Here is a 22,549-nt window from a genome sequence, read left to right on the forward strand (position 1 = left end):
GAGATCGAAACCTTATGGTAGTCCTGCTTAGTAAGGTCCACTTTTGACTGCTTGCCGGTCAACAAGGCATAAAATTTGAATATATAGTTTGTTTGTTTTTTTAGTAAGCAGAAAATAAATTTATTGAGTTGTCTTCTTAGCTGCTTCTGCCGACTATTGCAAATATGTGGTTTGAATGCCAACAAGATTAAATAAGGTTCACAGAAGTTTCGTTACTAGATCTTCAAAATTTTGCCAACTTTTGAAAATCAGCTTTCTGTCCTGGTTCAAAATGAAGATTGATATTTGATGAAAATTTGAGGCCCAGCTGCAATCAAAAAAATATATAGTACCCTCTCGTATCTCACCTCACCTACAGTGCTCATACACCTCCATTCACACTCATCACCATCAACAGCTAAATACACCAATTACATATTTTAACATTGCATTATAATTCAAAAGAAAAGTAATGCCTTTTATTTTATTTTTTCTTTTTTGTTTTTTGGTTATTCATACCCTACCCTCTGGATTGTGTGGCTCAGGTACCCTCCTGGTACTAGCTGTACCGCGCCTGATTATCAACATCCACCTACTCCATGCTTCCTTCACCCCAGCTTGATCCAGACACACAGAAGTTTGCAGATCACCTCAATGCTTACCTAAGCGGCGAAACCGACGACACCTATGCTGCGGCAAATTACTACGACTACATCTCACTCCACAAACACCTTCTCCAATCGGATGATCCATTATGTAATCCTGTTTTGACCACCATCATGCCGTTGCTTTCGAGGATCTTGAACCTGGACCGCTACCACACCGACTACGTCAAGTTCTTGAGTGATTTCTTGATGCTTGTGCCAATTAAGACAACATGGGTGTACTTTCCAAAAGACGAAATGGTAAAGACATTGGAGTACCCCAGTCCGGTGGACTTGTACACTGCCACGGTGGATATGGTGGCGTGGCGGATCTCTGCTGGTGATCCGGACGCGTTGGATTTTGTGGACAAGTCGCTGTTTTTGACTAAAGCGCTCCAGAGATGCTTATCAGACCACTCCATTCCAGCGAGGTTCTGGACGGTGGAGCCTTTGGTGCAGAGCTGTGACGAGAAGCTCTTGGATGAGCTTGTGGCGGATCTCGTGCATGCGGTGGAGCTCGTGTCCTTGGGATCGGATTGCAACTTGAGCACGAGGTACATGGCCATCACTGAGAGAATCATTGCACGGCGCCTCGATTTGACCAAAAAGACCTACGATAAGATCACCGAGGTGGTTGAGTTGGATTACTTGGCGGACAGCGACCCGTCCGACCCGTTGATGTACGATCTTACGGTTGATTTCTACACATCCTTGGTGGGCCTTATAGACAAGCTGCATGAGCTCTTCCTACTGCTTCAGCCGGTGTTGCAGACCACGTTGGCTGCCCTAGCGGAGAAATTGAAGAGCAAGGAGTCGTATTTGAGTACCAGTCTTGGGGCTCTATTCGGCAAGCTCACATACTGCAAGAATGAAGAAATCGTGACTTGGGCCCAGGAGGAGAAGTCCGTCAACGCCATCCTAGATAGCCTTATTTTGGAGAGCCCCACCCATCGCCAGATTCTCGACTTGATGAACTTTGGGTTCATTCCTGACAAACACAAATTCTTCAACGACCACTTTGCTAATCGGGAATTGTCAAGAAGCTCGGATGTATTGCCAATCATTGCTCACGCTATAGAGGACCCTGAGTTCTTCCGCTTATTTGCAGACTACGACAAACTCTCCAACAGCGCTTTGTCGCAAATGCAAAAGAACCAGCTCTACGAGTTGCTTGAAGTAATCACCCGTTATGACCATTCCGCTAACTACCTTTTGAGCGAAATGCCCACGGTGGTGCTGACATACTTGGTGGAAGTTCCTGGTGATATTTCCCACCCATTGATTACAAAGCACCTCCGCTCCGCTCTTGAAAACCTTATATCAAACAAGGATCTCGATCTTGGAGTATGGGAACAGGGACTCAAGAGCCTGCTACATAGTTTGGTCAATGGTCGCCCTAAAGGGCCCCAGGTTGATGTCCAGGACAAAGCATTTTGATTTATAGGCAATTTACCCAGGCGTTTCCGCATATACACGTTCTTTGAAACACCATGGTCCAGATACCAAAGCCGCCCGGTCCATCAAAGATAGATGGATCAGCGACCAACGATACTGCTCTGCATCTTGTACACTTTCTGATTTTATTCTTCAGTGAATATCCCTTGCTCATAGCCGAGGCGCCGCCTGATTTGACCGTAGGTCCAGCGTTAATGACAATCTTCCGGAGAGTGTCAACCACCTCGTTATCTGAGTATCGGAGTCGGGGGATCATTGGTTTGAAATGCTCTTCCAACGGCACATATGGCTTACCAAATTCTTTTCGGGAAATACCAACGTCGATCCAGTCATTTTGATAGAAATACAAATCTGCGAGCTTCAAGTCTCTGCTTATCGTAGCTGAGTGACGCTCTATTAAGACATTGGCCATATACTTGACCTCGTCAGGAACAAATCCCCGACAGAATAGCTGCTGTTCCAATTTGAGCAGTTGAGCACGATCATTTGAAACAATGTTGTTGAGCTCCTTGTTAACATAAACCTCGCATTCACGGAGGAAGTTCTCAAAAAGGCCAAGGTTAAGTGGCAGTGAGTTGCACGCTGTGAAGAAACGATTGAGTGCCTCTTTCATAGGTGTGTAAAGCTTGTTACTCTCCGTGAGCTCTTTGTAAAGCTTCTTTAAAATCTCGTGGGTCTTTCCAATGGAAGAAAGCGAGTACATGAGGAATAGGCGTGGTACCTTGCCTAGTATCACTGGGAGTACCACGGAATTATCCACAGTAACTTTAGACTGTTCTGGATTATTTTTGGAAAATGCAAGTTGAAGAAGCTCCTGGTTGAAGTAAACGATCAAGTCAATAAGCCAGCGAATGTTTCCCACCAACAGCATTATACATTCAGCACGACTCACGGAATCTTGCAAGAGGTCCTCGGCAGGCTTCTTTTTCGACATTTGCCTGTAGATGCTGGAAAGCGAGAACATGATGCCAAAACTGGTCGACCTCAAATTAAGTACAATCCACGCCATATCTTTGATAGCTTTATTTTTTGTGTGAAGCTCGCCAAGCACAAGCTGAAGTGAAAGAAGTCTCTGGAGAGGTGGGTTCGAAAGAAGCTTGTCAACAGACTCCTTCCCAAACGAATTGAGCTGAAAGTTGATCGCCTTGTGTGACTCCGTCATTGCCAAATCGACGAGATGACCAGCGAGCTCTGGCTGCTCGAGTTCGGTCTTGAAAAGCTCATTTCGAAGCATCACCAAAAGATCGTCGGAGGATGTGGTGGAGTAGCAGGCACACGCATGCATGTAGGCAAAGCCAATGCCACAGAGCAGAACGCTTTTGGTACTGCTGCGCTCAAGAGGCCTGAATTGAAGTTGTCCGTTTTCGTAGTGAACGAAAGCAGCCATATTGGGAGAAACAGCTAGCAATGCTGGAGAAGGCCCTAGTTCAGGAAACAGGAATCCACAGTCTAGAAGTGAAGTTATGGTGCTAGGGTATGTTGTCTGTTCCTGACCTTCAATCTTGAGATCCAGCAGTGGCACAATCTCCCATGTCTCCCTGTTGACGGCATCGATGGTGCCGTCTGTATAAATAAAAAGAAGCAAGCTCTCTGAGATGGCCGTTTCTATCTGCTGAACCTGCTTCGATAGACTGATATGGCCCTGTAGCACAAGCCTCAAAAGACCTTCTCGAGAATCACCGGCATTGGCGTCTCCCATGCTATCAAACAAATCGCCCACGCTATCCATGGCGTTCTCCAAATTATACCTGTACGCCAGCGTGTAGGGCTGGCTGCCCACGGGGTTCATGCACTCATAAGTTATGAGGATCTCCAAATTGGAGCCCTGTTGGAAGTACGGGGAAAATAGCTCGATCAGCTTGAGTGTCTGCTGAACCACCTCGGGCTTTCCAAAGGCCTTTTCCTCGCCAAAATCACACGATGCCGTGGGCTCGGGCCTCATTTCGTGCACCAACGCACACAGTAGCAGCGGCGGGATCTGGCTGTCCTTTGGTGTGTGGTAATGAGGATCTGAGCGCTGTCTCTGGGCAGATTCAACAAGAAAGCCCCAGTCGATGCTGATGACGTAGGTCAAAACGAGGTCCGAGCGGGCATCGTAGGCCACCACAACAATCTTCTTGTCGCTGTTGAAGCCAATGGCTGCCTTGGTGAAAGTGCAGCTGCCTTCCCTGCCGTCAGGAGCCAAATTGTACGCCAACTTGTGGTACTCCACCTTGTGCTCGCCCTGGTAGTACAAGCTGAAAAGACCATCCTGGCGTACAGCCACACAGGCTTGTTTTGTCGGAATCGGGTGGCTGGTTCCTGGAGGATGGTGCTGGGTCACTCCATAGACATAGTTAGCCACGCCGTTCTCCTCGCCCATGAGCGTCGCCGGCTTGTTCACAATCTGCGGCTTCTCGATGTTCAACCACTCAAACGCCACACACTTGGTGTGGGCCTGCGGCGGTGCAATGTCTCTGTAGATCATCTCGGTATGATTATAACTAGTAAGTTCGTAGGAAGGCCCGTCGCCCCGGGGCAGCCCATTAGGGTTCAAGTCCTTGGCTCCGTTGGACGTCTTTGATCCGTTCGCCCGGTGCCCGTTGGCCTCCTCCGTCTTCTTATCGTTGATCAAGCCCACTCCAGCGAGCAAAATGAAGAAGTTGCCCTTCACGTCCCACACGGCCAAATCGGTCAGAAGATTGCTCCAGCGGAGCCTCTCAATCTCCGACACCACGCCGTCGTCCAGCGGCTTGAGCGTGAGCGGGGTGGTTTTCGCCAATTGCCAGTCCTTCCCGTTGGTGTTCTCCAAGTACGTGAGACACATGTTGTGGCCCGAGCTCGGCTCCGGATGTGCGTATGTGATGAAGCCGTACTTTGACCATGAGATGGCGGAGGACTGCGGTTTGGACGGTGTGGGCGGGGATCTCGTGATACTGGCATGGTGGAGAGGAGTTGTAGATTAATGAGTAGTTGATGCGCGATAGATCTGACGGGTGGGTCGTGAGGGTGGTGTACGTTGTTTGGTGGTTTTGGGGATTTTTGGGACTTTTTTGGGGGATATCGGAAAAGGTGGTGAAATATTGGGCTTGAATGGCTCCTTTTTTTTTCTTTTTTGGGTGTTTAGGTGGATTTTGGTATGGCCGTTGGATACCGTTACGGACTATGACAGGCATTTCGCAGCCATATGCGATTACGGACCGGAGTTGAGGGTGGACATGGATTTGGGCGATGTATAAGAGAACGAGGGATTCCAATTATGCTTTTTGAAATGCTGCTAAATTTTTTGTTGATTTTTTTGAATTTGAGGGAAGAGATGTTCGGTGTGGTGTGAAATGGTCGGTTTATCTGGTAGGGTTCAGCACTGATCTGCACCGTACTCATTGACAGGTGATGGAGGTGAAAGATTTAAAGGTAGAGAGGTTTTTAAATTTTGACTTTGTCGAGTTTAAAATATCCTTTTTCTTTGTGGAAGTGAACTAGAGTGCTTTTCGATGGCTGGCATTGTAGTATGTCAACCTGAAGGCTTACAGGGCGATGAGAGATGCCTAACTCTACATATATGACTATTCTGACGTCATTCTTATGATTCCTTGCTTGACCGGTTTTTTATTTTTTTTGAAACTAAGAATCATTCCTTCGTATTCCTTGAATATGAATGGGGGTTGAAATCAGACTCATCAATTCAAGGCAAAAGACAAGTACAATGATAAAGTGAGGTTCATCAGATTTTGAAGATTGAAATTTTTATCGCCAACGGAAATCATTCCTCTAAATCTACCCATTTCTTTAAATCCTGAAGTTCAATTCTTCACTTCTTCTCTTCGCCAGAAGCCGATTCGCCCACACATCGGACTCATCGATTCAAGGCAAAGAATAAATGCAATGGTTAAATGAAAATGATATGACCTGAAAAGATAATTTAAATCAAAATATTCATCGCCAACCACAAAATCATTGACCTTCATACTCCTCTCTACCATCTCTCAAATACCACCTCCACTCTCCAACTACCACCTCCACTCACAATCCCCTCCATCTACACCCTGCTGTACTAATCATTCATTCAATACCTACAAGTCACCAGGAACAGGGAACTGGGCAGCCCAGGCCTGCACCTCGGCGTCCAACGCCTTCACCTCCTCCGACTGCTCTACAATCTGCTTGAAGCTGGCCATCAACTCCTTGGCCACACTGCCCTGCTCCTGCGCCTTCAACTTGATGGCAATGTCCACGGCCTTCTGGAAGTACTCGGCAACCTTGGCAAACTCCTCGGGACCAAAACCTCTGGTGGTCATGGCTGGAGTACCCACTCTCAAACCACTGGGGAAAAGAGCAGACTTGTCGCCGGGAACGGTGTTCTTGTTGGCGGCAATGTTCACGTGCTCCAAGACTTTTTCAACACGGGCACCGTCGATCTTCTTGGAACGGAGGTCCACGAGAATCAAGTGGGTGTCGGTACCGTTGGAAACCAAGTCGAAGCCCTTGTCCTCCAAAGCAGCAGCAAAGGCCTTGGCATTGTCCACAACCTCCTGCTGGTACTGCTTGTACTCAGGGTACTGGCACTGCTTCAAGGCGACAGCCAAGGCAGAGATGGTGTGGTTGTGAGGACCACCCTGGTGGGCAGGGAAGACGGAAAAGTTGATCTTTCTCTCGAGGTCGTATGGGATCTCCTTGCCCTTCTTGGTGACCTTTCTGATGCCCTTTCTGAAGAAAATCATGGCACCACGAGGACCTCTCAAGGACTTGTGGGTGGTGGTGGTGACAATGTCGGAGTATGGGAATGGAGAGGCAGTGACACCAGCCAGCACCAAACCGGAAATGTGGGCCATGTCGGACAAAATGTAGGCTCCGACCTTGTCGGCGATTTCACGCATGCGCTTGTAGTCAATGACTCTGGAGTAGGCAGAGGCACCAGCCACAATGACCTTGGGTCTGAACAAGAGAGCGTTCTTCTCCAAGGTGTCGTAGTCAATGAGCCCGGTCTCCTCGTCCAAACGGTAAGGCATCGTCTGGAAGTACTTGGAGATGTAGGAGATTTTGGCATTGGGGGTCTGGTATCCGTGGGAAAGATGGCCTCCGTGAGGCAAGTCCAAACCCATGATTCTGTCGCCAACCTCCAAAACGGCACTGTAGGCGTACAAGTTGGCTGGGGCTCCAGACAATGGCTGGACATTGACACCCCACTGCTCGGGGTCCAAGTCAAAAGCCTCCAAAGCACGCTGTCTACACAAGGATTCAGCCTTGTCGATGATCTCGTTACCACCGTAGTATCTCTCGCCAGGGTAACCCTCGGAGTACTTGTTCTGCATCTCCGAGCCCAACAAGTCCATGACGGCCTTGGAGGTGAAGTTTTCCGATGGGATCAAGGTGATGGAGTTTCTCTGTCTGTCTCTCTCTTGCTGCAAAATCGACGCCATCTCAGGGTCGACTTCCTGGACCAGCTTGGAGATGAGGCCCTGGGCCTTGGCCAGAAGGGCGTAGGTGCGGACGCTGAGCGTCTGGCGCTGGATGGCACGGAACGAACGGGAGAGCATGCCGGGTGGTTGGGGAAAGGTGGGAAAGGCTTGTTCTTATAGTTTTGGGGGATGAAAAAATTCCTGACTCACGACCGGGCTGTGCACGTGATATCGGCGTGACTCGGCCGATAGTGAAACGGCGAGTTCCGAGGGCAGCGCCGGTCGCGGGCCGACTCCGAAACCTGGGGTGGTCAGAGTCAGCAGCGAGTCAATGTGGGGCAGGCCTTTCTGACTGCCCCAGGGTGTATTCCGTTCTCGTGGGTCAGAGTGGTTTGACTCTGGAAGGTTCAGGTTGGCGCCGGTCCGCCTTATTAAGATTTGCCAGTGGATGGGGCTGGTCCATAGTGGGCTGGTCCACAATTTTTTTTTTTTCTTTTTTGTTGATTTATTTGGTTTAGAATTGAGAGTTGTGTTGTTTTAGTTCTTGCTGAAACTATGGCACATGGTAAGTAGATGTGTTTTTTGCGGTGGGCAATGGGCCATGTGGATTGGGAAATGCTTGCGAAGGCTGGATGGTGGGTTTTCGGCAAAATCCGCCAATCCGGATGCAAAACCTCTTTTTAGGGTCTTGTGACTTGGGATTGTGTTCTTGTAAGCCATTGAGCTGTTTTCATGCTTTTTGGTGCCATGCTATGTTGGTGAAGTTTGGCTGGTGTAGGCTAATGTGGAGGTATTCAGGTGTGAGCGATTCCTGGTGAACAAGGGTCTATGAGACTTGGAGGCAAAGTCAAGCGGGAGATTTTTGATAAATATAGTATGTGGAGGCACTTGGGCGAAATCTGCTGTGTTTCTGATTTTTGGGATGTTCGTGAAGATTTACTGCTTTGTCCTTTTCGCAGCCATCTAGTGAATACTCAGATCCTCTGTGAAGTTCTCAGAGGAAGTCGAACATAATAACATATGTGACTAAAATAATAACAAAAACCATCCATGTGAATGGACAGCCGGTGATACCATCATCAAAATATTTTAACTCTGCGCTCTACTGTCCTCGTCTACTTTTCTATTCTCTCCAATGCGTCCATTACATGTCTATATCCTACCACCGATATTCTATATCGTCAATATCCCAGTTCCACGAGCAACCGATGCTCAGTTCCACAACTTTCCCCTCCATGACACCACGGGAGCTTGCTATAAATTGCCTGCTCTTGCAAGGCCTCTATGGAAAATCGTTCCAGCGGATCCACAGCCAAAAGACTCGAAACAAAGTCCTTCAAACGACCCGGAAGCACCAGAAAAACGTCCTCACTACCATCAAGCCACGCCTTGTACCGCTCATCACTCAAATGGGCCGTTTTCCATACAAACCGTTTGGTTGCAAAATACACCAATACCACCCCTAGCGACCAAATATCCGCTTTCATACCGTCGTACTTAATCAGTGACACCATTTCAGGCGCCATATACTTTGGCGAGCCCACAATTCCAATAGCGGAATCGCTTTCCGTAACCGTAGCCATGTCAACGACCTTCAACCGCCCGGTTTCCAGCAAAACCATGTTTTCAAGTTTTATATCACGATGAGCCAATCCCCGGCTGTGAAGGTACGCAATGGCAGAGACAAGCTGTTTCCAGTAGCACAAGTTTTCAGCCACGGAAAAGTCTCCCTGCTTTTGGTGTCGTAGAAGCCTAGCCATATCCATCAGCCCAGCTTCCATGTACATGCTGACGGTCAGGCCGGTCCAGGAGATCGTATGTTTTTGCGGGACATAAAAGCCCTCATGATCAAGCAGCTTCAAAAGCTCATACTCGTACAAGACCCTAGTGTGGTACTCTTTCCGCAGTTCATGAGGCTCTTTTTCATGGTATGTCTTGACTGCGTACTTGACGCCATGGGAGGTTTTCCAGATTTCCACTGATCCGCTGACGCCTGCTGCAGGTCGATAGACAAGCGTATCTCGAGAGAACATGAAGTATTTATATGGATTCGGGTGGATTTGGCATGTTCTGGAGGAACAGTAGGTAGTTGATGGAGGCTAGGTACAGGTCGGGCTCATGGGGTGGATGGATGATGAAAATAAGGGTGGTGGAAGAAGAGAAATGATTATTGAGATGTAGCGCATTGAATGGACTGGAAATTTGAAGTGGGCTGGAGAATGCTGGAGATGTGGGTGTATGGTGGAAAATAATGGTGCTGAAAGATCGTTTAGATAGGGCCATAGGCCACTGCGATCGGATACCAATGGTGATGGACACTGGGTCTATGGCCGACCAAGTCTTTATATTTCTGAAAAGCTGTTCATGTTTATTCAACAGAAAGTATGTCTCAATTTGATACAACCACAAACGAATTGGAAGGAAATTGCTGGAACTTATCTAATGAGTAGCCGTAGAGTATGGAGAATGCCACCAGCCATGTCGATCAACGCCCACAGCTAAGATCCATAAAAGTCACCATATTCAAAAAAAAAAAAAAAAAATGCCCAGTTCCAAAAATCACCATTCCCTCCCCACCCTGCAAAGCCCTGGATTGTTCGACATTCTGGTATCTACCATCAGCCCACCGTAGAACGACTTTCGCAGCCAACTACAGACACATTTCACATGAGACACCGAGCCATAAACCACCAATGCAAGCGTTATACAAACGGAAACAGAATATAAAGAATCAGTTGAAGACCACCCCGGCTTATCACCGAATACTCCGAGCTGGTTGCCACTGCCTTCCACAAATGACGTCTCCACATGGCGCAACTCGACTTATCTGGCGCCTTGGCACCGATAGCCTTAGTAACCAGCTTCAATCACAATTTCTCCCAAACATCAAAAACCAATTCAAATAATGCCACCTCAATATTCTACAATTGAGCAACCAAGAATAAAAGCCGTTGGGTCTGGACCATATAGCCGCACAGCCATGGCACTGCGGTACTTTGCCACACACGCACGCAATGTAAGCCGTTTTCGAACACCACCTTCACCAGCCTGATATGACAACAATAATCATCAAAATATAATAAATTGACCTTTCTTTTTTACAGGCTTTGGGACAAATTGGCCTCCCCTGGCTCCCGGAGGTACGGGTGTGCCGCACCCCCAAAGCAGCTGGCTTTGGCCCTTATCAGGACGTCACCATACCGGTTAGCGTTCTGCACACTGGCACCACAATCCCCAGGCAATCTCGGGCTCGGCCCCGGCTATATAAAGAGAGCAATTTCTCGCTTTTTGTGCCCCACTGTTTCTGGCTCATTTTCCCGGCACACCACCCCAGGAAAACGAAATCGTCATGAAATTAACCACCCTCGTTGCCGCCGCATGCGCCGCCCTGTCGGCGTCGGCCATTTCCATCCCAATGGACCGCCTCCAGAACGTCCAGCAAGTCTTGTCTGATAAGGCCTCCTCGCTCTCTTCCCAGTACTCGGACCTCAGAGGCGCCTTGGAGAACTCCAAGGGCGACATGTTGCTGAAGATTGCGCAGTACGTAAAACAGCCCGTGGAGGCGATTCCCAAGGACGCGGCCGCTTTGTGGCTGGAGATGATGCTCAAGTTCCCAGAGAGCGTGAGCTCGCTCAAGTTCAAGAACCCAGCCTCCTCCGCCAAGAAGCTCGCCCGTAAGTTTGACTTCCACGTTACCGACGCCAAGTTGCCCAACCACCAGTTGCGTATCAAGTCCACCCCTGAGGACTTGGGCATTGACTCGGTCAAGCAGTACTCTGGTTACTTGGATGTCGCCGACGAGGACAAGCACTTTTTCTTCTGGGCCTTTGAGTCCAGAAACGACCCCAAGAACGACCCTGTCATTTTGTGGTTGAACGGTGGCCCCGGCTGCTCCTCCTTGACTGGTTTGTTCTTTGAGTTGGGTCCTGCTCGTATTGGCGAGGACTTGAAGCCCGTGAACAACCCTTCTTCGTGGAACAACAACGCCACCGTGATTTTCTTGGACCAGCCCGCCAACGTCGGCTACTCGTACTCTTCCGAGTCCGTCTCCAACACCGTGGCTGCCGGCCAGGACGTGTACGCCTTCTTGGAGTTGTTCTTCCAGCAGTTCCCTGAGTACGCCAAGAGAGACTTCCACATTGCCGGTGAGTCTTACGGCGGCCACTACATCCCCGTTTTCGCCTCTGAGATCTTGAGCCACGACGACCGTCACTTCAACTTGACCTCTGTCTTGATTGGTAACGGTTTGACCGACCCATTGACCCAGTACGAGTACTACCAGCCAATGGCCTGCGGTAAGGGCGGCGAAGAGGCTGTCTTGGATCCCGAGGAGTGTGACAACATGGCCTCGTCGATTCCTCAGTGCTTGTCTTTGATTGAGTCGTGCTACAACTCTGGCTCTGTGTGGTCTTGTGTTCCAGCCACCATCTACTGTAACAACGCCCAGATGGGTCCATACCAGAAGACCGGCAAGAACGTGTACGACATCAGAACCGAGTGCAAGGGCGGCAGCTTGTGCTACGAGGAGTTGGGCTACATTGACGACTACTTGAACTTGCCCGAGGTGAAGGAGAAGTTGGGTGTCGAGGTCGAGGAGTACCAGGGATGCAACTTTGACATCAACAGAAACTTTTTGTTTGCCGGCGACTGGATGAAGCCATACCACAAGAACGTGATTGACCTCTTGGAGAGCAAGTTGCCTGTGCTTGTGTATGCCGGAGACAAGGACTTTATCTGCAACTGGTTGGGTAACCGCGCATGGACGGACCGTTTGCCATGGTCCGGACAGAAGCAGTTTGAGTCGCAGAAGATCCGTACCTGGACCGTCGGCAAGGAGGCCGCCGGAGAGGTGAAGAACTACAAGCACTTTACCTTTTTGAGAGTGTACGGCGGCGGCCACATGGTGCCATTTGACCAGCCTGAGAATGCGTTGGACATGGTGAACCGGTGGATCGCCGGCGACTACACGTACAACTAGTGGCCCCAGCTGAGTAGAAAAGAGCTTTGTGATTCGTTTCTTGCAAAGCGATTATTGTGACTTTTTGTAGCACGGCAGCGGCTATTGTAGCTTATAGGCCCTTGCGCGGAAACAACAAACAGCCTCATTTTGCAACCAGACTACCCGATTCGGCCACTTCCCAAACAGCCATCCAAGCAAGCCCTGAAGCCATGGAAAACGCTCCACACGCCAAACCTTAGCATCAACAAACTTTCTGCTAGAACCTACTACACAAACGTTATATCTAATTATCAGCCATGTGGCTCCATCGCAGCATTCGCCTGGTGCTTATGCTTGTGTGTATTGCCCTGGGGGTGATGGCCTCACTAGCCTACGAACCACGGTTTCGGCTGATGCTTCCGTTTATGGTTTCGAGTTTTGTTGTGGCGGTTGTGCAGCCGGTGACGATGGTGAAAAACAGCCTCTGGTGGCTAGAAACCACAGTTTACTTGTTCCACTTGGGTGCTTCGGTGACGCTCATATGCCAGTTCAACGGGGTGCCATTGCGGTACCACGGGGTGGAGGTGGTGGTTCTGTTGGCGATGGCGGGGTGTTTTTTGCTGGGGCTAGCTCTAGGGAAACCGGGGAAATTGGAAAAATCGTCCGATGTGGAAAGCACGCTGACTGCTTGTCTGGAGCAGCTTTCGCTCAACAAGGCCCATGAAAAACCCGATGTCGCCAACAAGGCGAGCCAGAAAACGCTCGTCCAGAGAGAAGCTTCCGGAAGCACGCTTCGAAGCGACAGCAGCGAGCCGGAAATGGTGTCCAAGGCCATGGCACTGAACTCGCTCGAAGACTACTGTGAGCACAACTGGATGAGCCCATCGTTGGAGTATTCGCTGGTGCCGGCGCTCAATGGCTCGGAAAACGACGTCCACCGGCTGAAGCTGGTGAGCCAGCTCCATGTGAACAAACGGCTGCCGAAAAAACGCAAGTGGCAGCTGATCCACGACGAGAAGGTGTTTTTGCTGAGCGTGAGTGAAAACCTACTTCCGTCGGTGCTCAAGCTGAGCGAGTCCCCGATCCAGGCCAGCAAGCGGAGCATGGAGAATTTCCGTGCTTCTGGCGAGTTCGACGGCAGCCCCGTCCGGACCCAGTACCACACTCCCCGAGCCTCGCCGAGCCGAGAATCGTTCGAGAAAGCAAAATCCTCCTTCGACCGCCACAGCGCTATTTTGGAAGGCCCCGACCGCCACAGCGCCATCATGGAGGGCCTAGAGGAGATCCCCACGGCGCAGGCGCCGCCATGGACCACGCAGGGCCCGGGGCTCAGGCTGATTCTGCTTCAGGACTGGGAGCGCAACAAGCACTGGCTTGGGAGCCCCGAGGTGGATTTGGAAGATTTGGGGAACAATCGAAGCGAGGTGGATTTTGAAACCCTCGACAAGCCCAGTGAGGTGGATTTTGAAACCCCCGACAGGGATAGGCGAAGCTTCAATCTGAGACTGGCGCCCTCGCTCCACACATACAGAAGAAACTCCGAAGGATCCAACCGCCGCCTGGTGTACGTTCAGGAGCTGCTGGAAAACGCCCTCACCCACTGCGTCACTCCGACTGCCAGGGTGCCTGAACTCCCGTGTATCCAATCCACAAACTCGTCGCCAATTAAAAAAGTAATGGGCATGTTCCGCCGGCGGGGGCTGGAGGCCGAATTTGCCGGCCCAAACTACAGTTTCGGCTACCACAAGCACAACGACCTGGTTGCAAATTCCACAATCTCCCACCCGATCCTGGTGGCCTCGGGCAAGTCGTCGTCCGGGCTGCCCCGGAAAGCCATCAAGTCCTTTTTAAAAGGCCTGCTGCTGCACAAATCCGGAAGCAGCTTCACGTATACCCCCCACAACCCTCCACCGGTTCCTCCAGCACCTCCGCCAATTCCCATTTTGTTCAACATGCCCAAAGACCCGCTTTTCCGCCACAGCACCGAGCTAATGCAGCCGTTCCGGGTCCCCTCTGACGAGTGGGACATGGGCGAGGCCACTGCTCTGGACCAGCTGCGGGTGAGCAGTTTGCCTAGTGCCATAATTGGCGAGTACGATAAGGAGAAGTGGCGCAAGTTGAAGGAGTTGGAGGCGACGCAGGAGGCCGTGGGGGCCGAGCGGGCTGAAGTGGAAGTTTGACTTTGAGGTGTTCTTGAGGAGGCACTATTCAGGTTAATGAGACTCGAAGAATGGGAATCGCCAAATCCAGGGAATTGTCCTGAATGAGAATCCAGTTAATGAAGAGTTGCCTGAATTTTTCCTATTGCCCGACTTCTTTAAATCTGCCTCCCATGACATATGACGCTATGAATCCACACTGTGTGATGCTAGCCACGTCAGATACCACGATACATGCCCTCCTTATACCCATATCCAACCAAGCCATCCAACCAAGCCCTCCAACCAAGCCATCCACCCTCCCCCACATTCACTTACTAGACCTTGGTCTCAGCATCAGCCTTATGGCAGCACATAGCATATTAATGAAATCGCATGCAAAGTAGGTTTGTAGGCATCTGCGGCAATGTGTCAAAATGGCTGCGAAACGCAAGTCGCGGATCCATGGAAGCTAATACCCTCGAGCTAAAGCGAAGAGCTAAAGTGAAGGGGATCTGGCGTAGTTAAAAGTTTGAAGAATTAAGAGGGGACGGAAGGGTGGTTTTTTGGGGATTGCGTTGAGGTGGTGGTTCGGGAAATGCTAGTCATGGTGTCTCAGAAGCGATACACCTATAGGACCCGGGTGCAAATTAACGGTACACTGGAAGGAAAGAAAGAAAAGAAAGGAAGAGTTTTGAGAATTAGCAAGAGTTTCAAAAGTGGATCAAACATCAAAGCAGAGATGAACCTTCTGTTGTGAAGTAAGCCTTCAGGATTACAGTTATCACCATGGATGTCGCCTGACTGATACCCATTTCCAGCTTCAGCTGGCTGCTTCCAGAAATCCAAGGCATAATCGTCTTTTCCTTCGATCATGAAAACACCTTTGTTTTGAACGAAAAGAAGTCTTGTTTTCCATCATTTAGTGACTGAAGCACCTCATTCTTCTAGACTGTCTCGATGGATGCGCTCACTTCACCATCGGCTCATTTTCACTCAAAAGTCTCCACATCTAAATCAAGATAAGAAATTCTTACTTCACGCCAGATGACCTCAGAACATACAGTTTCTCACTTTCTACCTCATTCCACCTCTGGCTTAACTTCACACTACATGTCACACTAGATTATATCAACTTGCAGCCATCAGTGCGCCATATCATCTCCACAACACCAACAAACATTTCGAGCTTTTAACCCAAGAAACATAAATCTCCAAACAAATCCGCTCCTTCACTTACTTTACTAAATTTCCATTTTATCTCACTCCAGCCTATTTGAATACCTCTTCACTGAGGTGTCTGGGGACCATCGCTGGTGTACAGGTGCACACCCAGATGAGCATCTCAGAAAGCCAGAAAGCTAGAAAGCCAGAAAGGCAAGCTCCACCTTCTATTTCTCCATGGATGACGATCTTTTCGGCGTCTTTTCGGAGACGCCAGCCAACTTGCCGGTGAAAAAGAGCAACGACAAGCCCACAGAGCAAAAACAGCCGAAAAAAAGGCCCGCTCCATCGCAAAATAACGACAAGAAAGACAAGAAGCAGGATAAGCTGGAGAAGAATGAAAAGAAGAAAAACCCCGTCGTCAGTGACGCCGTGGAGATCGAGGCTTCGAGAGAAGTGGCTCCATCGGCTGGTCTTATGGCTGCTAAAGAGGAAGAGTCCAAGTTAAAGTTGAAGCATCAGGTCAGACACCAGGTCGCCATTCCTCCTGATTTCCCGTATGTTCCTATCGGAGAACACGTCAGAACCAACGAGGCAAGAACGTATCCGTTCACGTTGGATCCTTTCCAGGATACGGCTATTTCGTGTATTGACAGGAACGAGTCTGTGCTTGTTTCTGCGCATACTTCTGCTGGTAAGACCGTGGTGGCTGAATACGCCATTGCCCAGTCTCTCAGAGAGAAACAGCGTGTTATTTACACTTCTCCCATCAAGGCGTTGAGTAACCAGAAGTACAGAGAGCTTTTGGCCGAGTTTGGCGATGTGGGTCTTATGACTGGTGATGTGACCATCAACCCAGACGCGGGCTGTTTGGTCATGACCACCGAGATTTTGAGAAGTATGTTGTACCGAGGCTCCGAGGTCATGCGTGAAGTCGCCTGGGTCATCTTTGACGAGGTCCACTACATGAGAGACAAAAACAGAGGTGTGGTGTGGGAAGAGACCATCATTTTGCTTCCCGATAAGGTGCACCATGTTTTCCTTTCGGCCACCATTCCAAACGCCATGGAGTTTGCCGAGTGGGTCGTGAAAACCCACAACCAGCCCTGTCACGTTGTGTACACGGACTTCAGACCTACTCCTTTGCAGCATTACTTGTTCCCGCCGCTGGCGATGGTATTCATTTGGTGGTGGACGAAAAGGGAACTTTTAGAGAAGAGAATTTCCAAAAAGCCATGTCGTCCATTTCCAACAACATTGGTGACGATCCAGCATCTGCAGAGGCCTCCAAGAGCAAAAAGAAGGGTGAAACTTACAAGGGAGGCGTCAAGGACGGAAAGAGCGATATCTACAAGATTGTCAAGATGATCTACATGAAGAGATATAACCCAGTGATTGTTTTCTCCTTCTCCAAGCGTGACTGTGAGTCTTTGGCCCTCAAAATGTCCAAGTTGGACTTCAACACGGACGAGGAGCGTTCTGCATTGACAAAGGTGTTTGAGAATGCCATCGATATCTTGCCTGAGGCCGATAGAGAATTGCCACAGATCAAAAATATCTTGCCCTTACTCAGAAGAGGTATCGGTATCCACCATTCCGGTCTTTTGCCTATCTTGAAGGAGGTCATTGAGCTTTTGTTCCAGGAAGGTTTGCTTAAGGTGCTTTTCGCCACAGAGACCTTTTCCATTGGTCTTAATATGCCTGCCAAGACCGTCGTTTTCACATCTGTCAGAAAGTGGGACGGTCTGGGCTTCAGATGGGTCTCTGGTGGTGAGTACATCCAGATGTCTGGAAGAGCCGGTCGTCGTGGTTTGGATGACAGAGGTATTGTTATTATGATGATTGACGAGAAAATGGAGCCTCAGGTCGCCAAAGGTATGGTGAAAGGTCAGGCAGACAGGTTGGATTCTGCGTTCCACTTGGGCTACAACATGATCTTGAACTTGATGCGTGTGGAGGGCATTTCGCCGCAGTTTATGTTGCAGAACTCTTTCTACCAGTTCCAGAACGCCGCTTCCGTGCCTAAGCTTGAACAGCATCTTCAGCAGTTGACGTTGGACTACAATGATGTCAAGGTGGACGACGAGTTCCACGTCAAGGAGTACTACGACTTGAAGAAACAGCTCGAGGGATACCAGGAGAATGTTCGTCAAGTTGTCACCCATCCAGGCCACATCCTTCCGTTCTTGCAGCCCGGAAGAGTCATCAAGATCAAGATTGGTGAATTCGACTACGGCTGGGGTATGGTGGCTTCCTTCACCAAAAGATCGAACAAGAGAGATCCTTCCCAGGCCTACACTGACCACGAGCTGTACCTCGTCAGCGTGTTTGTGTGCACCATGTTTGTGGATGCCCCAGTTAATTTGATCAAATCTTTCAACCCTGTATTCCCCGAGGGTATCCGTCCTTCCAACGAGGGCGAAAAACTGAGAGCAGAGTATATCCCCATCACTTTGGACTCGATCCAGGCAATTTCCAGTGTCCGTTTGAAGGTTCCAGACGACTTCAAGAGCTCTACTGCAAAGAGGAACTTGGTGAGAACCTTGAAAGACTTGCCCAAGAAGTTGCCAGACGGAATCCCCACAATGGACCCTGTGGAGAGCATGAAGATCGACGACCCCGAGTTCAAGATGTTGTTGCGTAAAATTGATGTTTTGGAGAGCAAGTTGGCCACCAATCCTTTGCATGAGTCCGACCGGATCAACGACTTGTACGCCAAATACAGCCACAAGGTCGACATTGAGAAGAAGATTGCCGAGACCAAGGACAAGATCTTGCAAACACAGGCTGTCATTCAGCTTGACGACTTGAAGCACAGAAGAAGAGTGCTCAGAAAGCTTGGATTCGTGACGCCAGACGAAATCATCGAACTCAAGGGTAGAGTGGCATGCGAGATCTCCACTGGTGACGAACTTCTCTTAACAGAGCTTATATTCAACGGTACGTTCAATGACTTGCTGCCTGAGCAGTGTGCTGCGCTTTTGTCTTGCTTTGTTTTCCAGGAGCGTGCTAAGGAGGTTCCTAGATTGAAGCCTGAGTTGGCGGAGCCTTTGAAGGCAATGCAAGACATGGCGGGCAAGATCGCCAAGGTGTTCAAGGAAAGCAAGATTGAAATCGCCGAGAAGGAGTATGTGGAGCTGTTCCGTCCCGAGCTCATGGAGGTGACGTACGCCTGGTGTAAAGGCGCCAAGTTCGCCCAGATCTGTAAGATGACCGATGTTTACGAAGGTTCATTGATCAGAACGTTCAAGAGATTGGAGGAGATGATCAGGCAGATGATCCAGGCGGCCAAGACCATCGGTAACCTTGAGTTGGAGGACAAGATGGAGAAGGCCACGGAAATGGTGCACAGGGACATTGTTTCGGCAGCGTCGTTGTACTTGTAATATAGATTAGATAGACCCAACGGGAGAGCATGTCAGAAAGTGGAAGCACTGAAAGGAAGTTTAAGGTGTAGATTTTGGAGCGAGATGTGATTATATTGCTCCAACTTCATTCAATTTGGGGTTTATTCGTATATTTATTTCCATTTTATTGGAATCATTCGTCGTTCGATTTTTCCAGTCATTTGAGAATGTGCATCCATTAATGGATTCTGATATTATAACAACTGAAACCATACTTTTTGGGAAACACCAGGTATAAGGGTCACAGAGGCCTAAATTCAATTCTTTTGGTCTCTTTAATCTTCTTCAAAGGTTGCATTCTCTGGTAAGTAAATGCACTAGTACACTAATGAGTCCTACAGTAATCCACAAGGGTACATCTTCAACTAGCAATTTTACACAATTTGCAAAATAATGAATATAAATTAAAGCTCACTCGGAAAGAAGCAATCAAAAAAGTCCAATCTCCTCATTTTTTGCCATTCTTAAAATAATTGTTCTTGACTTCCACATTAATTATCCAAGCAGCATCCTGCCGCACATAAGCATATCCCTCAAACCAGACACGGCAAAAACTTTAAAAAGCCAATTTAACCAAGCCTTCTCAAAACCCAACTCTTCCTTTTTCCACAAAAACACCACTTTTTAAAAATTCCCTATTTATGTTGAAAGTGGCGGATCGGCCCGATTTGCCGTCGAAATGCACCCTTTCCAACCTCCGTCATCTTTTCGCAGCCACCCAAGGCTCCCTGTCTTGCATCGCCACCTCCAAAAAGTGACCTTCTTTGAGACACAAAGCAGAACATCTATAAATATCGAGGGCTCGGCGAGGAAAATTTGAAAATTGTTATTTTTTTTTTTGATTTTCGGCAAAATCAGAAAATCTCATAGTCTACCCCGGACCGGGATATAACCCTTGCTGCGATCTCGATAATCCAACTACAGGTACTACCAGGGGTTTCTAGGATACACCGAAACTGCATCTCCATCGATCACTAGAGGTTGAACTTTTCGAGTTATTGTCTCTGTTGGTCTAATACACAATTTATATATCCATTGAACCGAATTTCAGCTTCCCAGCCGATCACACTCAGGGTCATCTAAACCGTCTGATAACGTATCACCCCCACAAATCAGCCGATTCCTTCTACTAGAACCGCCTTTTCGGTAATTGACAAAAAGCTACAGATACCCTACCCAACTTCATCAAAGAGATTTCTCAAATCTTCTCCAAATCACCCCATGTCTGTGGAACTCTTGTACGCCAAAAGCAAGGTGTACCTTCACCCGTCCTCGTCCAATAAGGACAACGTGGCCGGCTTTTTGACCCTAGCCAAACCCTCCGGCCCCTCCACCAAAAAGGACATTTTGCTCAGCTACACCCCTGAAAACATGCTCTCGGAAGAGGAGCTCAGGGTCTACAAGGAGGTGGACATGGCCGAGGTGGGCACAGAGTCCATGGGCCTGTTGCTGCTTGAAAACAAGCCCAAAAGGAACATCAACAGATCCACAAAGAAACCGCCGCAGAGCTCGGGCCTGGGCTACTGCTTCTCCTTGCCGTTGCTGCTTATCTACCTGGTCCACGTGAGATTGCCTTCTTTGGGATGGTGGTACGGCTCGGTGGTGTTGCATTCGAAGACGGGCGAGAAAATGCCCGTTGTCTTCTTTCACGACGACGAGTCGCCTCTGACGATCCAGCGCCAGAAGAACATGAACAAGCTGTTTGACCCTTTTGGCGAGGACGGACAGATGTTCTGGGGCGGCCAGGACTTGATCCTGACGCTCAGGCGGTACATCAAGGTGGAGAAGCTGACGGTAGAGCCGCTGGTTTACTTGGTGGATCCGCTGAGTGCCGATTTGGCGAACTTTGCGCCGCTTAAGGATACGAAGAAGGAAAAACAGGAGAGTTTCAAGATGCCCGACGTTAACAAATTTTTGAGCACCGCCAAGTGGCGTGTTTTGGAAACGGTGGCCTCGTTTGGCCAGAAAACAAAGAATCTGGTTGTGGATATCGTCGACGAACATGTGCCTCAAGGCGTGGTCAAGCAGGTTTTGAGCAAGCCCGAGGTGAAGAAAATCAGCAATGAGTTCGACAGTGCCAGGGTTTATTTGGCCAAGTGGGCTGCTCAGGTCAAGGAGGAAGCCGAGCAGCTGCAGAGAAAATTCATGATTGAGGATGCCGTTTACAATCGAATCAACAAGGAGCTTCGTGATGGACTGGAAATCTTGACTCCCGAGGAGATCAGCAATGCATCCAGAAGGACTCCCGTTAATAAGGTTGAATGGGATGGCTTTTTCGACCACAAAGGCAGACTCACGCTAACCGTCGACGAGGTCAAGTTCCGGATCTTCCATGGTGGCTTGGAAGAGGACGTCAGGAAAGAGGCTTGGTTGTTTCTACTCAATGTGTACCCTTGGGAATCCTCGGCAGAAGAGCGTAAAACACTCAGAGACAGCCTTGAAAGCGGGTACCATGATTACAAAAAGCGCTGGGTTGAAGACGATGTGAAGCGTCAGGATCCATTCTGGAGAGACCAAAAGATGCGTATTGAGAAAGATATCCACCGAAACGACCGCCACTTGCCACTTTTCCAGCGCAAAAAGCCTTCTGTTCCAAACGTGGCTGAGCAGATTGATGAGGCATTTGAGCAAGGAGATCCACAGCCAGAACCTTCCGAGGAAGAAGAAGAAGAAGATGGAGAGTGGGATATTTCAAACATCGAGAATCCTCATCTTTTTGCTATGAGAGAGATTCTTTTGACCTTCAATGAGTACAACGTCAATTTGGGCTATGTCCAAGGCATGACCGACTTGCTCTCGCCAATTTATGTCATTCTACAAGATGAGGTTTTGTCGTTCTGGGCGTTTGCAGGGTTCATGGAGAGAATGGAAAGAAACTTTGTCAGAGACCAGAGCGGCATGAAACATCAAATGGATGTGCTCAATGGCCTTTTGCAGTTTATGCTTCCTGATCTCTACAAGCACTTGGAGAAATGCGAGTCGACGGACTTATTCTTTTTCTTCCGCATGCTTCTCGTTTGGTACAAGAGAGAGTTCGACTGGAATGATGTTCTCACCTTATGGGAGGTACTCTTTACAGACTACTACTCGAGCCAGTTTCACTTGTTTTTTGCCTTATCGGTGCTCTCCGATAACAAGCGGATAATCATGCAGAACTTGCGTCGTTTTGATGAGGTTTTGAAGTACATGAATGAGCTCTCTGGTAAAATGAAACTCAATGACTTGTTGACACGGTCTGAATTGCTATTCCTTCGTTTTAAGAGAATGATAGCGCTAATCGATAGAGAAAACCTGCAGCGGAGCGAGAGCGGGGAAGTATATGAAGTCCACGTGAATCCAGACCTTCGTGAGCTTCTTAGTCGCAAGCTTGTGATTCAAAAAGAAGTTGAGAGGCCTGAAGGTGTGGGAGGTGGTTAATGGTTACACATTACAGACATCTTCTGTT

The 22,549-nt window shown here is 49.0% G+C and overlaps 8 protein-coding genes across 8 annotated transcripts; 5 read left to right on the plus strand and 3 right to left on the minus strand. All coding sequences in view use genetic code 12, as the record gives it.

Annotated features, from left to right (window-relative positions):
* Positions 1-578: 578 nt before the first annotated feature.
* On the plus strand, positions 579-2,060 carry HSM3 (Hsm3p; the record flags this gene model as incomplete). Its single annotated transcript, XM_025482836.1, has 1 exon — positions 579-2,060. One exon carries the CDS (start codon positions 579-581, stop codon positions 2,058-2,060), a length of 1,482 nt encoding a protein of 493 aa, XP_025337779.1.
* A 98-nt stretch (positions 2,061-2,158) lies between these two features.
* MED16 (Med16p) lies at positions 2,159-4,884 on the minus strand (the record flags this gene model as incomplete). The annotated part of the gene is made up of 2 exons (XM_025482837.1): positions 2,159-2,197; positions 2,257-4,884. The coding sequence occupies 2 exons, from the start codon at positions 4,882-4,884 to the stop codon at positions 2,159-2,161; spliced, it is 2,667 nt and encodes an 888-aa protein (XP_025337780.1).
* Positions 4,885-6,130: 1,246 nt separating this feature from the next.
* On the minus strand, positions 6,131-7,594 carry SHM1 (glycine hydroxymethyltransferase; the record flags this gene model as incomplete). The annotated part of the gene is made up of 1 exon (XM_025482838.1): positions 6,131-7,594. The coding sequence occupies one exon, from the start codon at positions 7,592-7,594 to the stop codon at positions 6,131-6,133; it is 1,464 nt and encodes a 487-aa protein (XP_025337781.1).
* A 1,043-nt stretch (positions 7,595-8,637) lies between these two features.
* Positions 8,638-9,489, minus strand: PRR2 (Prr2p; the record flags this gene model as incomplete). Its single annotated transcript, XM_025482839.1, has 1 exon — positions 8,638-9,489. The coding sequence occupies one exon, from the start codon at positions 9,487-9,489 to the stop codon at positions 8,638-8,640; it is 852 nt and encodes a 283-aa protein (XP_025337782.1).
* A 1,382-nt stretch (positions 9,490-10,871) lies between these two features.
* CPY1 (carboxypeptidase C) lies at positions 10,872-12,434 on the plus strand (the record flags this gene model as incomplete). Its single annotated transcript, XM_025482840.1, has 1 exon — positions 10,872-12,434. One exon carries the CDS (start codon positions 10,872-10,874, stop codon positions 12,432-12,434), a length of 1,563 nt encoding a protein of 520 aa, XP_025337783.1.
* A 386-nt stretch (positions 12,435-12,820) lies between these two features.
* CXQ87_004400 (uncharacterized protein) lies at positions 12,821-14,575 on the plus strand (the record flags this gene model as incomplete). The annotated part of the gene is made up of 1 exon (XM_025482841.1): positions 12,821-14,575. The coding sequence occupies one exon, from the start codon at positions 12,821-12,823 to the stop codon at positions 14,573-14,575; it is 1,755 nt and encodes a 584-aa protein (XP_025337784.1).
* A 1,359-nt stretch (positions 14,576-15,934) lies between these two features.
* Positions 15,935-19,083, plus strand: CXQ87_004401 (ATP-dependent RNA helicase; the record flags this gene model as incomplete). The annotated part of the gene is made up of 2 exons (XM_025482842.1): positions 15,935-16,783; positions 16,831-19,083. 2 exons carry the CDS (start codon positions 15,935-15,937, stop codon positions 19,081-19,083), a joined length of 3,102 nt encoding a protein of 1,033 aa, XP_025337785.1.
* A 1,242-nt stretch (positions 19,084-20,325) lies between these two features.
* On the plus strand, positions 20,326-22,521 carry GYP7 (Gyp7p; the record flags this gene model as incomplete). The annotated part of the gene is made up of 1 exon (XM_025482843.1): positions 20,326-22,521. One exon carries the CDS (start codon positions 20,326-20,328, stop codon positions 22,519-22,521), a length of 2,196 nt encoding a protein of 731 aa, XP_025337786.1.
* Positions 22,522-22,549: the final 28 nt, after the last annotated feature.

This window comes from Candidozyma duobushaemuli, assembly GCF_002926085.2.
Source record: "Candidozyma duobushaemuli strain B09383 chromosome Unknown E_B09383, whole genome shotgun sequence".
NCBI lineage: Eukaryota > Fungi > Ascomycota > Pichiomycetes > Serinales > Metschnikowiaceae > Candidozyma > Candidozyma duobushaemuli.